This window comes from Acomys russatus, chromosome 3, assembly GCF_903995435.1.
Source record: "Acomys russatus chromosome 3, mAcoRus1.1, whole genome shotgun sequence".
NCBI classification, from domain to species: Eukaryota; Metazoa; Chordata; class Mammalia; order Rodentia; family Muridae; genus Acomys; species Acomys russatus.
Genome location: NC_067139.1, coordinates 48,039,227 through 48,057,102, shown reverse-complemented (window position 1 = coordinate 48,057,102; position 17,876 = coordinate 48,039,227). Strand labels below are relative to the sequence as shown.

General features: G+C 40.9%; 1 protein-coding gene across 1 annotated transcript in view; it reads right to left on the bottom strand.

The window, feature by feature from the left end:
- Positions 1-17,876, bottom strand: part of Synpr (synaptoporin) — a 315,387-nt gene that overhangs the window by 119,147 nt on the left and 178,364 nt on the right. The window contains exon 3 of the mRNA XM_051139857.1: positions 5,672-5,796. Within this exon, the coding sequence (XP_050995814.1) occupies positions 5,672-5,796 (125 nt within the window). The remainder of the gene's footprint in view (positions 1-5,671; positions 5,797-17,876) is intronic.

The window sequence follows — 17,876 nt, the reverse complement described above, 5'->3', positions numbered from 1 at the left end:
AGAATGGACAAAGAAATTGTGGTACATTTACACAATAGAATATTACTCAGCAATTAAAAACAAGGAAAATTTGAAATTTACATTCAAATGGATAGAAATAGAAAATATCCTGAGTGAGGTAACTCAAAGCCAGAAAGACGCATATGGTATGTACTAACTTATAAGTAAATACTAGCCATATAGTATGGGATAGCCACACTACAATTCATAGACCCAAAAGCTAAGTAACAAGGAGGGCCTAAGGGAAGATGCTTGACTCTCACTCAGAAAGGGAAATAAAATAGACATTGGAAAGAGATGAAGAGAGAGAACTGGGTGAGCGAGGTGGTAGGGAGGGGAATAAGAGTGTGAATCAGGTATGTGGAAAATAGGGGTGGGAGGTGAGAGGGCTAGAAGGGAGAAGGGAAAATAATGGAGGGCATCTCTGGAACAAGCTGGAGACCTGCCACAGAGTAGGCTTCTGGGAATATATAGAGGTGACTCTAGTTGAGACTCCTAGAAGCAGGGCACATGGAAACTGTAGTGGCCATCTTCTATATCCTGGAAGGACTACCAATGAAGGGAGGAAGACACCAACCCACCCACAAAAACCTTTGACCCCAAATTTATCCTACTTACAATATGTACAGGGATATAGATGGAACAGAGATTGAGGGAATGGCCAAACAATGACTGGCCCAACTTGAGACCCTCCTAATGGAGAGAGACAGCCCTTGTCACTATTAATGATACTCTGCTATGCTTGCAGACAGGAACCCAGCATAACTGTCTTCTGAGAGGCTTCATCTTACAACTGATGGAAACAGAGCCTGAGACCCACAGCCAAACTTTAGGCAAATCTCAAAAAGTCTCATGGAAGAGCTGGAGGAAGGTTAGAGGGATGCAGAGTGGACAAGAACTCCACAAGAAGACCAACAGCATCAATTAACCGAGGACCATAGGGGCTCACAGAGCCAGAACCACCAACCAGAGACCATGCCCAGACCAGAGCTGGGTCCCCTATGCATACATAGATGATGGGAAGCTGGGCCTTCACTGGACCCCCTAGCAATTGAAATGGAGTTGTGTGGAAGGATGGCAGGCTTTACCTCAGGTGAAAGCAGTCTTGACAGGCTTTACCTCAGGTGAAAGCAATCTTGGCAGGCTTTGCCCCTTGGAAACACCACAGATTCTCCATTGAGATGGACATTGTGATGAACTGAGGGGCCACCATCCTGGGTCCAGAGTTAAGGACTACTGTGTTGCAAGTCGACCATTAAGTGGAGGAGGGAACCGGAGGAGAGTCCAGGGGTGGCAGACCAACTGGGAGAAGCGGAGAAGAGGAGGGACAAGGCTGTTCTGCGGTGGTGTGAATTACTTCCATCTGGGAGAGAATCTGCCTACAGGCCCAGAGACGCTAAGAAATTTGCCCCACAGAACCGATTCCTGGAAGGTTTATTCTTGTTCTCTTTAACTGCCTTTCCCTCTCACTTAAAGTGGTCAGGTTGTAAGGAAGATACCTTTGATTAATAAATTCATAATAAAACTTAATTGCTAAGGACAAGAGCCAACAGAGTTGTCTTTGACACGGACTCTGTTGCCTGCTTTAGGAGCATTTTATCCCAGCTAGACTGTCTTAGCTGGCCTCAGTGGAAGAGGATGTGCTTATTCCTGAGGGGACTTCATGTGCCTGGGTGTTGGTGGGAGGGCTTCTGTTTTCTGAGGAGAATGGGATGGCTGAAACGTGGAAGAGAATGGTGGGACCAGGAGGAGAGGAGGGAGGGATCTGGGACCCAATGTGAAGTGAATATATAAACTAATTAATGAGAAAGATGGTTAGGTTTTTATAAGGTGGAACCGTCCAGGGTATCTCTGAGAAAGTCTATAGAATAGAACATGCCTTGGTGTTCAACATGTGGGGTACCACTTGTGGCTGTCAAGGATGTTTTTCCCAGGGTTTCTTTCTTTCCATGCCTGTTAGCCAGGCAAGTTCCTATAACTAGAGACAAGGTACTTAAGGGTGGGCTTGCACAAACTTTGAAGTACAGCAAAAAATGAGAGAGGGGCATGTTAAATATGTGACAAATGGCAATTTTTACTCCAATAAGCTAGGGTGGGGAAAAAAAACACAAAGCATTACATACATGGCCTTGTATTTGTTCAGCAAGCACCTCAGCCATCTTTAAAAACCATTTTAAGAAAATGTTTTAATGGCTGTCTAGCATTTTACTATATGGATGTTTTAAATTTGTAAACTGTTTTGCCCCTAATGTGTTTATTTCCACCCATGCATAGCCCCTGAAATGCACAATCCTGACCTCCTTCTTGCCGGATCACGTGTTAACTCAAAATATGTACATTCTTCTGGTGGGTGCTCTTCACATATACTAAGTACCTTAAAATGAGCAGCCTTGTGTTACACTTCAGGGACATGCTATGAATATAAGATCCAAAAACCCACTCCCTCCAATGTCAAACAAATTTCACACCATCATAACACTGTATAGGAAATAGGAAAATGGTTAGCAATCACCTGTTTGTTTTAACCACAAGCCAAAAGGGAGGTCGGTGGCAGTTGTCTTAGTTCTGTAGTAAAATAATATATTGCTGAGTAGCAATCCTCTCTGGATAAGTAGAAGTAAATATGTGCACATAGGTAGTGTAGAGGAAGTACAAATTTTGGTATGTTTACTAGAAGCAGCATTTGAGTTATCCAGGATTTTCTAATTGACATTACCTTATTAGCCAAAGTCCTTGGTGATAACCAGCTAAGTAGGTGTTTTGACCTGTCAGTGTAAACTATCTTCTGTTTCAATGACTTTGCACTTGAGTTTACATATCCCTTGTGTTTGTAAGTAAAGTAAACAGTGAGAAGCTACTAAAGGCCCACATCTTAATTCAAGGATTAGGATCAAATCAGTGGCGGTGGCTTATTGAGTCTTTGGAAAACACAATAACCCATGTAAATTCTTGCTTACTCTTGAGAACATTCTCAACAGGAGAAGGGCGTAGCATTTCTCAGTGTCTAAATATGGAGCTGAAACTGCTAGCTAAACACTTCTCCTACATGCGTGTTCCTGGGACAGCAGAGCAAGGTGTTCTGTGGGAGTGGAGGTGTGTTTAATGAGCAGACATGGTAAAGAGAGAGGCAAAATTTACTTTCCTTCTTTATGAAGAATGAGGGAGCATACATAGCTCCTGGGAAATCTAGGAGTTATTTTACATGGCCCGTTATAGTTCAGTAGTTATAGTTTAGGCCATTTGCCTGGCAGGGAGAGAATGGAAGTGGGTAAGTATTTCAGGCTTCTTCTTTTCTTACATTAATGATTTCAATGACTTTTACCCGGTTTGTATAAGAACTCCTGAGTAAGGTGGCATTTGATAGAAAATTCTGAGTTAAAAAATGGTTGAACATTTTTTGCTTCAGATCTGTAGTAAAAGTATTTCCAAACGAAGGGACTGCTATACTTAAAGGTGGAGGTACTATCTTTACCCAGTTTCTCCAGAAGCCCTTCAGTGGGCCAGCAGCATGACTCTGCAGTCTTGGGAAAGCAATGGAGAAGCCCATGCTGGAAACTGTTTGCTTGCTAAGTCTTTCCATTCCTCACAGGGTTACAGGAAATGAACCCCTTACTCTCCATCCCCACCTGAGCCTAGTTGCTGGTTTTCACGCAGATGGCTCTCTTAACTGCTCTTCTCCAGTTTGAGAGCAAGACTAGGAATGCACGTGCTTTCTGCAGTGTTTACTAGGTGGCTGTTCTAGATCTTACAGGGTTGACTGTGAGGGTACCCACTCCTAGTAGCTCATTATCAGGGATCATTGTGGAAGCAATGCAGACATTATGAGTCCAGGAATAATGTTGAGCAGCCAGGTCCCATTGCTTGGCCATTGACAAATCTTGGCTAGCAATCTAGCCCTAACCATGAACATTGGTCAGTGAACAGATACTAATCTGGTCTTTCTCCTCCAGAAGCCAAGGGTTTCATACAGAACCTCCAGAAGAATTAGCTTCTTCATACTCGTTTTATCAGCATGACACAAATATTAATAATGAATTTCTCTGAGAAATGCTTGGCAGTTCTGAGCTTTGTACTCTCTGGTAAGTGAGGAGAGCATTCGAGCAGCAGCATTTGAAATTGCCGTCAGTTCTATTCTCTTAATCCTTCAAAATGTTGGTAAAAACATCATTTCTTATGCTTCATTGCCTATGAATAAAAGCACTTTTGTCTTAGGCTAGGAAATGTTTATGAAGCCAAAATATTAAAAGGATATAGTCCATAATTTGTGAAGCCTTTCAGCTACTTACTAGGGAGAAGAATTTCCATGGAGAATATGTTTGGGAAACAATGAGTCTCTCAGTGACTTAAAACATACATTGGATTTCTTGAGTTTGTTTCATCACACTCCCCAATTCTTTTCTCCCATCTTCTACCTACCCTTTACTCCCCTCTTTCTTCCTCCTTTTTCTTCCTTCATTTTTCTTTCCTTTAGTGACAGTCTTATAGTTCATGAAAATGTTTCTAAAAAAATACTGTACTTACCAGCTTACAAAAGGTTTTAAAGGTTGACTTTGACTTTCTTTGTAATTAAAGAGCCAGTGTCAGGCCCATAGAAGGTAATGTTAATATAAGCTGAACAAGAGAGTATATTGATAATACACCAAAAGCACTGTTGAACGTTGCTCAACACCTCTCCCCAGAGTTAACTGATGTCAGTTATTGGAGAGCTTTACAGGAATAAACAATTTTAAAATTGAATGAAATTAGCCTGTTCTCAGGGTCTGGAGCCACAAGATGTGAGGTTGGAAACAAGCTCTGAGGGGAATCTGCCATTATCTTATGGGCATGGAACAGACATGGAGTTGATAAAGTGGTTGAAAGGTTATTTCTATCAGTTTATCTTCTTCCCTTCTTCCTCTCCCCCCCCCATTCTTCAATAAACAAGTATATCAATAGAGATATGAATTCCTTCAAGCTAGAGGACTCAAACTCTAAATAGCAGAGTAAGGGAGAAATGAAGTTTTCCTTCAGCATCCCAGGATGTAACTGATGACAGTAATGGGAGTTCTCTCAAAGTGTCACTGTGAGAGTAAAGGAGATTGAACAGGTACTCATCTCAGTAGTATTTATCTGGTACATAGATGCACTATTAGATAGTAACATCACTAAATACATTATCATCCAGAACTGATAATCAATATAAAATTATAGGTAACCCACAAATCTAGATAGGATGTGAGAAATTTCTTGATTGGTGGTGTGTTCTTTTCAAGACAGGGTTTCTCTGTGTAACCCTGGCTGTCCTGAACTTACTTTTGCAGACCAGGCTGGCCTCAAACTCACAGAGATCTGCCTATTCTGCTTCTCCAAGTGTTGGGATTATTGGTGTGCACAACCAGGCCCAGCTGAATGTGAGGATTCTTAAAGTTGGAGAAAATAATTGTGTAAGTGGGGTCTCTCTGTTGTTAGCCCCCAACACTTGGCCATAATGGAAGGCTTTCATTTTGGAGGACAGTCAATGTTGTATTGAAGGTATAGTTAGAAAATCCTTTCAGCGTGCAGGGGTAAGTACACTCTGGGAAGGACATTTTGTGGTTTCAAGCAGAATTTCTTCCTATCCAGCCTTCATTTCTCTACCAGAAATCACAGAAGGAAGGCAGCTTCTTGCCAATCACGGAGCACCATTCCTTACCTGAACGGGTAGGCAAAGGCTATGTCAATGCTGAGATTACTCTCTGTCTTGTTGACGCAGTCCACACTCAGCCGCAGGCCTCCTGAATAGCCGCCACATGTTGCAAATGCAAAGATTGCAAAAAGCTGCCAAGAGCAAAAGAAAGGAAAAGGCAGCTATTAAGATGATGGCGATCTAAAACAGCAACAAAACAAAACAATAATAAAACATAACCAGAAGCTCCGTGTCAAGGAGGAAAGAGGTTTTAGCATCTCTGTAGAGCTGCATCACATCCTGTCGAGCTGGAGGAGGATGAGCATTAGGAGGAGGGTAGGCTGGAAGAGGGTCTAAAGAACAGTTCAGTCAGTTAAAGAAACGCTGCTTGGACAGGGAAAAATGACTGCTAGTGTGTGAAGCAGTGCCATGCCTCACGGGGCCATGGAATAATTCTATAGACAAAGACTGGGGGACGTGATTGTGGATGCCTCCTGATAAATGTTTCCTTGTTTTGTTTGTTTGTTTTCGTTTTGTTTCTTTGCTGGTTGGTTGGTCTTTGTTGTTGTTGTTTGTAGGCTGCATTTTGTAAAAGCTTGACCTGACAAATCTAGAGCTAGGGAAGTGGAGAACAAATAAGTAAGTGGTTCCCTTCAGAGCAGGAGAGCTCACAGTGCGTTGCCTCAAGTCCACACATGGTTATATCTCTGTGTTGGCTGTTGTTTTTAAATTAAGTATTGGAAGATTCAGTGTCTGAGTTGCTGCCATACATTTTCCTGGTGGAAATATGGATCTGTGGGGAAGACACCAAAAAGTAGGAGCATGAACTCAAAGACGTTTGCTAGGCAGGGGACAAGTCAATGGGGGTGGGCGGATGGAGGGAGGGAGTCCTAACATGAGAATTAAGAAAATGCTAGACTTGGTTACTTCATAGTTCACATAAATTGAAAAGAATTCCCTGATCATACCCAAAGAAAGCCATATCAATGTACTTCAGACTACCCCATACAGAAAGATTCCAATTTATTTTAGTATTAGTAGAACTAAGATGATGATGAGTGAGAGAAACTGTGTGGATTATGTGCAGGGGCCCTAGTGGATAATGTGCGAGGACATTAACTAATATCACTGTGCCTTGGTTTCCTCATCAATAAAACAGCATTGGCAATAATCTCCTGAGTTATTTTGTTCTTTGTGATACAAGCAGACAACTATTATGGAGGTGTCTGCTTGTCCTGGACAGGTGTCTGTCCCGAAAGTTCACAATGTGGATGAGTGCTTTCCACCAGAGGAGCCGTTGGTGAAAAAACCACTTTAAGAACTGTCTTCTTCAATTGCCCATTTAGCATTTATAGAAAAAGACTAGCTAGTGACAACAAAACATTGTAAATCTCTCACAGGGTATGCAATGTTTTGGGGACCCCTTTTGCATATATGTGTCAGTTTTATACATTTTCAAAATCATTATTTTAAACTGTGACACAAATATTATATTGGGAATAGTGTATGCAAATGGATTCATACTTGTTAGGCCTGTGGAGCCCATAGAACAGGGTCTCCTGGCATAGTGTGACTACGCAATAAATGTTCATGAGTGTTGTTACTGTAAACAGTCTGTTTTGTGATAAGTTTTTCCAGGCAATAGAGTAGGAAATTTAGAAGTAAGCCCAAGCTAGATCTAAACAAGTCTCAGCTCTAGAGAACCAACAGCTATGCAGTCAGAAGAAACTCTGTTTTTACATTTTGCTTTTCTTTGCTCTCTAGCTTGCCCAGGGTATGGGACTGATGGGTAGTCAGTGGGCACTCCAGCCCACTCCACAGTCCCACCTAATGCTCAGTGGCCCTTCCCATCAGCTCTCAGTGTTGACAGCAATGAGAAAGAAGTAGTGCTAATTGCTCAATGCTTACATCTGGATTGTGCCTCATGATGGCGAATATTCCAGATCCTTGCAGCATGTGCGCATGGATATTTTGGTGAGAATAACTCTTTCAGAGACTGGTGTCATAAGGTCTAAAGTAACATGGAGAAAGTCTGCTCATTCCTTACTGTATCTTATCTGTTAAACATGTAATGCATGTGCCGTTCTTTCCTCATGATGGTGTTCTCAATGTGTGTGTGTGTGAAGATTAATATCCCTGTATTGAATATATGACAGAATAGCATAATCATGTCAAATAGTTGCATTTAAAAATTCCTTGAGGACATTATATTGTAGCTGAATGCCATAAGAACAATTCTTGTTAATATCTGTATTTGATAACTTTAAAGAACATACAGATGGTTGTGGTGATGCACACTTGTAATCTCGGGACTCTGAGAGGCAGAGGCAGGAGGATCTCTGTGAGTTTGAGGCCAGCCTGGTCTACAAAGTAAGCTCAGGACAGCCAAGGCTACCCAGAGAAACCGTGTCTCAAAAAACATACACATTCACATGTGTGTGTGTGTGTATGTGTTTATATATATGCTTATATGTATACTTATATATAATATTATATTTATATAAAATATATAAGTATATATATAAAAGAAAAAGAAGAAAGTTCTTACAATAATGTTACTGTGCTAACCTTATAATGAGTAAATACATTATGTACAGTGAAGACTGTTTCATAAGATATTATTGTTACCACTATGTAATGAGCTTAATATAGGATGATAGTTATTTACTAACTGATCAGAAACACTACATGGATGGTAAGGAGGAATTAGCCTGTTGCGAACACACACATCATTTGTTTTTCCTCTAGTCTTCAGTAAGCTTTGCAAAGACAAGACATCATCCTCCAGTTACATTTGATACCTGTAGCTTTCTGGTTAAGTTTCTTATTCCCTACTGTTGTCACTGATTAAAGGGAAAGCACACGGTATGACTGATATCAAACTCATATGTGTTTGGCAAGGATTAAGCAGAGCACTGAGGTATCAGATCCTGCTTACTGAATAATTTATTCCAGAGATGGTTAATTGTGTATTTGGAAAAGTGAAATTAGCCCCCTCAAAATATACCATCTAAGTAATTAGGAAACATCAAAAACACACTGAAAAGAGAGGACTAGTGGTTCTTTGGCATGGGAGAGAGGAGAATTCTATGGTATTGTAGAGGAAGGTGCAGTGGCTTTCCTTCCAGTGGTTCACCTAAGTCCTTTACCGTAGGTGGCAGAACACAGCACATCTGACTTTGAGTCCAATTTCTAGCTTGGTAACCCTAAGCAAATCACATCACTTCTCCAAACATGAGTTCCTAGTAAGCCACGATTAACCCAATGGTTATGTAGCAATTATTGAAGTACAGAAAGGTAAGTATGTCAGGAAACAGATACAGCTGCTGCCATTGCCCAGCTATGCACAGAACTACAAATGGTGTCACTAATTTGGAGAAGAGAGTAAGATGGAAAGTTATGCCCGAAGATGCTACAATTCGAGCATCTGGGAAACTAATGAGTGGAATGAGACAAAAATCGATGGAGAGATGGTTTCCAGTAGAGGGGATGGCTGATGTGACAGATAAGGAGGTAACAGACAAGGAGGCAAGTTCAGGGCCATTGCATCAATTCGATGGTGAAAAGCTGAGAGTATTAGTTTGTATTTCACAGGGCTGCTGTAATTATTAAATAGTAGACTCCTAGCTCCCAACAAATGTTAAATTTCATTCATTTTTTTCTCTTCTTCTCATTGCTCTGTCATTGCTATTCACCTCACTCTACTAGAGAAACTGAGATTAGACAGGAAAAGCTGCTTGCCTCACCTCATCCAGCACTGTAGAGTTGAGGTGTGAATCCTGACACCCAGACCTCCTGAGACAGCATTTCTGTCAGCTTCAGGATTTTGGGGAAAGCAATGTTTGCCACAAGAGTAGAGCTAACAGTCAAACTGTTCAGAGATATATCATGAGAGCAACTGGAGATTCTCCAGCATCCTCCTGTTTCTCTCACAAACACATGTGGCTATCTCACTAGCCAATGAGAACAGGCCTTGTATCCTTTCTATTTTCCCTATAATTCTTTTCCCCTCTCCCTTCCTCTTGTCCTTTCTTCCTTCTCTTCTTCTCCCTTAGATGAATAGGTTGAGGCATTTAGAAGGAGGACTTGCAAGATGCAATAGTCTTCCTAGCTTGGCAACTAGGATATGGGTGCACATGTGACACAGATTAGCACTTGGGCTTGGCAGTTGGTACAATTGGAGACAAAACTAAATGGATCAATTGGACTGACTCGTGTAGAAGCAGGCAGACATCTGTTACGTATTGCTTCAGGTAGCATCTGAGCACTATGGCTCCTATGCCATCCCCAGCTGCCTCTCTGCATGAGGCACACCCCATGACTGCTTTCACGCTGTGACACTGAAGTCTATGTTGCTATGATGGTAGCTGATAGCTTATGTTCTAAAAAGCCAAGCAACAGGCTGTTTGTCAACAGTTTGTGAAGCTGCCTCATTCTTGTCAGGTTGTAGGTTTCCGCCAGGGGTGGTGTGAGCAGATGGATACAGTATACAAAGCCTCGCTAGGGGCCGTGTAAAGCGGAAACAGCTGGAAAAGGAGAATGGGTTTCACTCTTGTAAACAATGCACAAACCCTGTGTGAACAAGACTATGTTTCCATATATGTCTGTTGTCCTCCTGTGCTGAAATATTATAGGTGAGTCATTACTGTTACCAAGTGAATATTGATAACAGTGGGAATAATGAAATACCCCCACTTGGGGTTCAGGAGATGGCTAGGCATGTAATGTACTTGGCCCACAAATGTAAGGTCCTGAGTTTGAAGGCCAAGAAAATAAAAGAATTGGCTATGGTGGTATGGTGGGCGACCATAATTCCAGTCATGGTGAGATGGGAGGCAGAGACAAGCACTTCCCTGGAAGTTTCCTGGCCATCTAGCCTAGCCTATTTGGCAAAGGTCCAGGGTAATAGAAGACCTTGTTGAAAGCAAATGGTGGAAGACTGCCAAGAAACAATACCTGAAGTTGTCCTGTGACCACATATACACCCCAACATGTATGTGTACACACACACACACATGCATGTGCGCACACACTTCGGCATTTGATTGATTCTCATTGTCAGTTTTGTCTGTGAGTATATTATCAATCCACTCAACAGTGCATATCCTCATTTCACAGGTGAGGAAAAGAAGGCCAAACAGCACAACCAAAGTCACATTGATTACTGTTAAGTGAAATTGTTTGGGTTCAGATCTGCCTTTCTTTAAAGCCTATGGTCTCCCTTCCCAAGGCGGTGACTTGAAGCATGCAATGCAAAGATTTATGCAGAAGTAACTGCTGCAGGTCTGCTGAAGAGGCTTTCTCTCCCACTCCAAGATTCAGAAGGCCAAGAGAGGGTAGAAGGAGCATCTGTAGGAAAAAGCTGGATGCCTGCCTCAGCATCCCAGCCTCCTTTCCATAGCATCATAGGCCTTCCTTGGGGCAGCAGGGGAAGGGGGGGGGGGATGAGGAGTGCTGCTCTGAATATTTAAACAGCCTGCTGTGAGCGTATTGTGCCAATTATACCTGACAAGCCCCTCCTTTTAACTGCTAGCCTGCCACAGCTGGGGGTGTTGGCTTGCTTTCTTACTTTCAAACATCCTTTCCTTGGCAGTGCTAACAGGGTCCTGTGCCTTTGTGCCCTGAGTTAAGTAAACTGAAATTGCAATTTGTACTTGATTTTTATTTTCCCGCATAAAGTAGTCACAAATCTTTAAAATAAATACTAGGTAGAAATAATAATGGCATTTAGAAATTAGCTTCATGCTTACAAAAAATAAAATAAAATAAAATCATGAAGGAAAGCTGTAGCAGGTGGCGATATGCAAGGAATGTAAACAGTGTATATCTTGAACTAACGTGAAAGCCTCATCTTCTCTGGGGACTAGCTTTCATAGTACCAAAGGATGCCATTCAAACTTCCAAAAGAGAGATGCAACCAACAGCCCTAGCCAGCTATGACATGCACGGACCACAGCAATGACCAGCATGGTATGAAAATTCTAAGGGTGCAGTAGTTGACATCCATACCTGGGTGGTAACTAACAGCTCTCTAGTTGGACTTAACAATCCCCTTAACAAGAAGAAAATCATGACTGGTACTGAAAATCTAGCAGCTACCAAGGGTTAGTGAGGTCATGGGTCTTGGTAAACCTACAACTGGCACTTTATTAAGCCAGCATAATCTCTAACTACATTCTAACTATTTTCCTTATACCCACAGACAAGTGTGGCCCTTATCCTCATCAAAGCAGCTTCACTTTGCAATAGACAGAGACCACTGCAGAAAACCACAATGGATCAAAATGCAAAAGGTTGTGGAGCCCAGTCCCAACTGGTACATCTACAACATGCACCTAAGGCTCAGGGTTTATTCTGGAAGAGCAGCAGAAGGATTGACAGGGGAAGAGGGAGGAGTTGCTGTGAGACTGTGTCTCACAGCAATGTCACGAAGTCTCCCCAACACAGTTGCTTAACCATCAGCTGAAAGAGGGTAACACCAATAGACATGTTTATGTAGACAGGGAAAAGCTCACAAGATTTCAGCACGAGTCGAAGAACTACAGGCAAACAAGGAGCACGGAGAATGGAAGAAATTGTCTTTCCCCAGGAAAGAGCACGCCATTTAGCAATGAGTGAACAAGTACCAAATACTCAGCCCTGAGTGTGTGTGTGTGTGTGTGTGTGTGTGTGTGTGTGTGTGTGTGTAACAGCAATGAAAATAAAAGAGGACATGAAATTGGAAAGATAGTGGGGTAGGGGTGTTTGTGGAAAGGTTTTGAGGGAGAAAAAAAAGGGGAGGGGGAAATTGTGTAACTAGATTATAATCTCAAAAAATTATGATATTTACAAAGAATGAATAGTTGTTAGAAAGTGAAACCTTGTGCACAACCTTCTGTCAAGTGTAACACAGCATTTAGAGAAGAAGGTATTCATACAGATACATAGAGATCCACTTTCCCTGGAGAGGGCTAGAAAGAGAGTATTTGAGGGCTCTTAGCTATTACTATTAAGAAATGGAATTAGAAATAGAAATTTTCTTTTAATTGTTTTGTGTTACTTGGATTTTTTGAATAAACATGTATATCTGCCACGTAAAAACAAATTTTCTTATAACGACAAATTGAAATAGCCTTTTAGCAATTATACGGAGTAAATTCAGACTTGTCACTACAGGGCAGAGTCCTTCGATCAAGGTAGTTACTGTGAGACCCTGGTTAGTTCTTGCATGGGTATTTTAAGTGAGAAGGATATATTTCTCATTACCCTGCTTCCCATCTGGCCTTGTGCTTCCTCTCTCCTGTGTACCTTCCTGCCCCAATGAGCCTGAGAAACAATATAGTGGAGGCCGTCTCATTTATGGCCACACTGTAAAAGGTTACAGTCTCCCAAGTTTTAGCTAACTAAGCTTACCAAAAAAAAAAAAAAAAAAAAAAAAAAAAAGTTCTAGCCTTGGGTACTTTGCTACAGTAACAGAAAAAACAGACTCACAGACCCCTATGTGTATGTTAGCACACTACAGAAAATAGTTGATAACAAAAATGTTAACTACAAAGCCAGGTGCAGTGGCACACTCCTGTAATCCCAGCATTCAGGGAGGCAGAGGCAGGTGGATCTCTGTGAATTCGAAGGCAGCCAAAGTAAGTCTACGACAGCCAAGGCTACACAGAAAAATCTAGTCTCTAAAAATGTTAACTACATACTTCTAGTTGACAGAAAAATGAGTAAAATGAACTCACGGCACTCAGTCACCATTTTGCAGGTCAGTGGTGCTTGTTCAGATGTGTGAGCAGAGACCATTTTTTGCCAGAATCCACACTATCACAAACTGAAGGTGATTCACAGCCTTCAGTCATTTTGTTTTTATAGAAGGCCTAGAAAGCAAGGGCCAGGATTCTCTGAACAGAAAATAAAATTCCAGCTAGATCCAGTTCTGTTCAAATTCAAAGTAGTTAGCATGCCTTCTTAAGTTTAAATATTTCATCAGACACAGTTGTATTTGTACCCACAAAGCAATTTAGAATACCTTCTGCTTATTTTGGAAAAAATATTGATCCGTGATCAATTGGATGCATTCAATTAACATCTTTTCACTAGACAGAAGAGTCATTAAGCAGTCATTATGCTCATCTCCTCTCTTCTCCTTAAAAAAAAAATTCTCTTATTTAATGAAAGTACATGCTGCCATTAATAGAATAACAGCAATCCATTTAAAGGGGAAGATACTCTATCCTTGTTGCTAAATGACACACAAGGCTTAGCCAGGACAGTCCCACATGTATAGACAGACATTGTATCAATGCTCATTATTTATGGATGGAAACCTGGAAGTTTTCTATAATCATTTCTATTCAGAATACTTTTGAACATGTAACTAGTTATGCACCCAGGTTTGTGTATCTTTCTCTGTCCTAGTCCTTTGAAAACCTCAGTGGAAACTGCTTTTCTGCAATCTCCTTGAACACATGAACATAGTTGTTTTGGTCCTTATGCCTCTTGACTGGCAAATCAGTGTTCTAGATCTCAAACACAATGTTTCCCTAGGAGCTAACCCTTTAACAGTAGGAAACCTACCATGATATACAATTTTTATTCTTAATGGAAAAGGAACAAATCTAGATAGACAGTCAAAAAATAGCGTGCAAGCTGGGTACAATGGAACGCATGGAATCCCAGTACTGAGGAAGGAGAAGCAGACAGATCTTTGGGTTTGAGGCCAGCCTGGTCTACATAGTGAGTTCCAGGATAGACAGTGCGATATAGTGAGGCACTGTCTCAGTAAAAAGTCATATCATTGTCTCAGTAAAAAGTCATATTTATTACTTTATTTTTTTCCTTTTTCCCTTTAAAAAATCATATTTTCATATTGAAAAATATTCAGTATACATGGCCAGAAATTCTAGGAGAGCAGGTGGGGAGTATCCTAAAGTCCTGCTTTCTGTCTGTAAGTATAAGGGCCATAGTGACTGTGGCTGCTGCTTTGAGAGCCAGGAAAGCTGTGCTCTGGAGAAGTCAAGTGACTCATCCAGAGTCACATAGGAGGAGAAGAGTAACCAAAACCTACAAGTTCATAATTACACTATCAACAAATGTTTAATTGGCTACTACTGGAGAGTACTTGTGGATGAACTGTCTAAAACTACTATAAAAACTACCATTCATCACCTATTTTCTTTAAGAATGTTTGTCAAAAGGTAGGAAAGGCATTCTCATTATAAAAATGTTCAGTTAAGAAAAAAAAAGGTAGCCAGGTGTGGTGTCACACTCCTGTAATCCCAACACTCTGGGAAGCAAAGACAGGCAGATCACTGTAAGTTCCAAGCCAGCCTGGTCTACAAAATGAGCAACTAAGGCTACACAAAGAAACCCTGTTTGGAACCCTCTCAAAAAGAAGAACATAAAAGGTATGATAAAGTTAAATATTACCCCTTTGTAATCAGGTAATAAATGCATCAAAAATATGTAAAAACCCCAATTGCTAATGTGTCTGTCTTTGGAGACAGGGTCACCAAAGAAATCAGTAATAAATAATAAATGAAGTCATATGGATTGGGCTGTAATCCTGCAGGATCAGTGTCCTTATAAGAAGACACAGCAGAGCATGCTCTGTCTCTGTCTCTGTCTCTGTGTCTCTGTCTCTGTCTCTGTGTCTCTGTCTCTGTCTGTCTCTGTCTCTGTCTCTGTGTCTGTGTCTGTGTCTGTGTCTCTGTCTTTGTCTCTGTCTCTCTCTCTCTCTCTCCTCGTATGTGTGTGTATGTGTGTGTGTGTGTGTGTGTGTGTGTGTGTGTGTGTGTGTGTGTGTGTTTGAGACAAGGTTTCTTTTTTGTAACAGCCCAGGCTGTCCTAGAACTCACTTTGTAGCTTAGTCTGGCCTCAAATTCACAGAGATCTTCCTGCCTCTGCCTCCTGAGTGTTGGGATTAAAGATATGCACCATTACCACCTGGAAAAAGAGCTCTCTTTTAATCTTGCTCTATAAATGCACTCAGTAGGCACACAGGGAGGAGAAAGTCACAGAGGAGGCTTTGTCATAAAGCCCAAACTTCCAACACTTTGAACTGGGTCTCCTTGTTGCCAAAACCTGTAATATATTCATTTCTAATGTTTACTCAACAAGCCTATGGTATTTTGTTATAGCAGCTTTGCCTGAATAAGACACAATCTCTAACAAACCAGTTGTACTCATTGACGGCAGGTTACAATATGAAAAATTATTAAATATTATATACCTCAAATGAGAGACCAGTACACAATATTGATACACTGGGCAAAAAAACATCAAACAAATGTGGACAATCTTTTAAGTGCAATTGCAGGGGGCGGGGGCGGGGGCGGGGGCAGGGAGAGAATGTGTAATGACAGTACTTAGATGAATTCAGAAAAGCCCTGAGAGACTCTGAGGAGAGAACTGTGTTTATGAGGTAGAGATGGAGCTAGGGATAGAGAGAGATAAAGATAGAGGTAGAGAAAGGTTGATGGATAAATAGATGATAGAGATGGATAGATAGATAGATAGATACATAGATAGATACATAGATAGATATAGATGATAGAGGAAGATAGATATAGATGATAGGGGAGAGAGCAAAAAGAGCTCACAGATAAATTTTTTTTAAGAACATAGGGTTATTACATTGTTTTGATTTTTAAAGTCTAGGGTCTAGAAAATGAAGAAAAATCAGAATAATGAAATACTTAAAATCATATGGAATTATTGCTATTTTTATAGGTAGTAAAACAATGCAATGTTGTTTGTATTGAGTTCTATTGAGAGATGCATAACAACGCATTTATGGGGAAAATGAGATGCTATGTATGGAAGAGTATGGAAGGACCCTTGTCTATGAGCTGGTGTGGTTGGAGAAGCAGGTCTCATTACATCATCCTGTGGCTGTGCATATTTGATGGGTACTATTATTAAATGCTTTACAAATTATGATCATATCGTGTTCTAAATGAACCTAAGTGTTTACAGAGGCAGAATTCAGCGTAATTTTAACTTAACATACATAAAAACTGCTTTTGTATTTTTAAAAAGAGCATTCAGTAGCTGGGTATAGTGGTATATGCCTTTAATTCCAGCCTTTGGAGGCTGGGGCAGAAGAGGCAGGTAGATCTCTCTGAGTTCAAGGACAGCCTGGCTTAGTTTCAAGATAGCCAAGGCTACACAGTAAGAAAGACCCTGTCTGAAGAAGGAGGAAAAAAGGAAAAAGGAAGGGAATGAAGAAAAGGATAAAGTTTTAAAAAAGCCTACAAATACAAAATACGTGAGGGTTGTACCTACTAATGTCAGCCACCTATACCTGTCTTGCTACTATAAGCCCACAGTACTTACAAGAATATATACTCTCTTTAGCAAACATTTTTATTCTTAATAATCTTTTATTGATTTTTTCTAAGGGCCTGCTTTGTTCTGCCTCATTATGAAAGAACGGGTTTTTCTCATTATACTTTAATGAGAATAAAAATCACCATAGCCTACCAGGTTATGTGTGCTATCTGAAGGTCATTCGTTCCTATACCAAGGGGAAATGCTACCATCTTTTTCAATAATGTCTTGCTATTGATTAAATCCAAGTGGCAATAAAATGCATCAAATTACTTAAGATTTACTATATTGGCATTACTTTCTGAGTACTGCAGACAGGGTGGTTCACATAGTGATAAGCAGAGCATCAGTATTTTACCATCTATCTCAGCACTGCAGAAGGGACAGCAAACATGGGCCATGAGATTCAGTAAGGGAAGGACAGTGACCATTTCTAGGAACTCTGTCCTCCAAGCACAGGCAGCCCTTGCCTTAAAGTTAAAGCTTCATCAGAGTTGTCTCATTTGCCCATGAGAACCAAAGACAACTGAGGGAAGAAAGAGATCAAGAGAAGCCTGGGAGATCACTCAATGGGTAAGACTCTTGCTGCCAAGAGAGACGATATGAATTCAAATCCCCCAGGAAAGTGGGGAATGGCAGTATGTGCCTGGAATTCAAGGGAGCCTATTCCCCTGTCCACTCTCTCATACAGGAACATATGCACAATAAATATATTGAGTGTGGAAGACTTTAACAGAAGACTCCTATTGGACTGAGAAGGAGGAGCTTTGAAGGTTCCACAGGGAAGTGTCTTATAAATGAAAGTGACATCAAACAATGTATTCAAGGAAGAAAGGACATCAGGAATTTGAAGAACTCAGAAGAGAGGCAGAAAATGATCTATAGTCTAGAAATACCATGGGACTGAGCCTGTCTAGTGCATCAC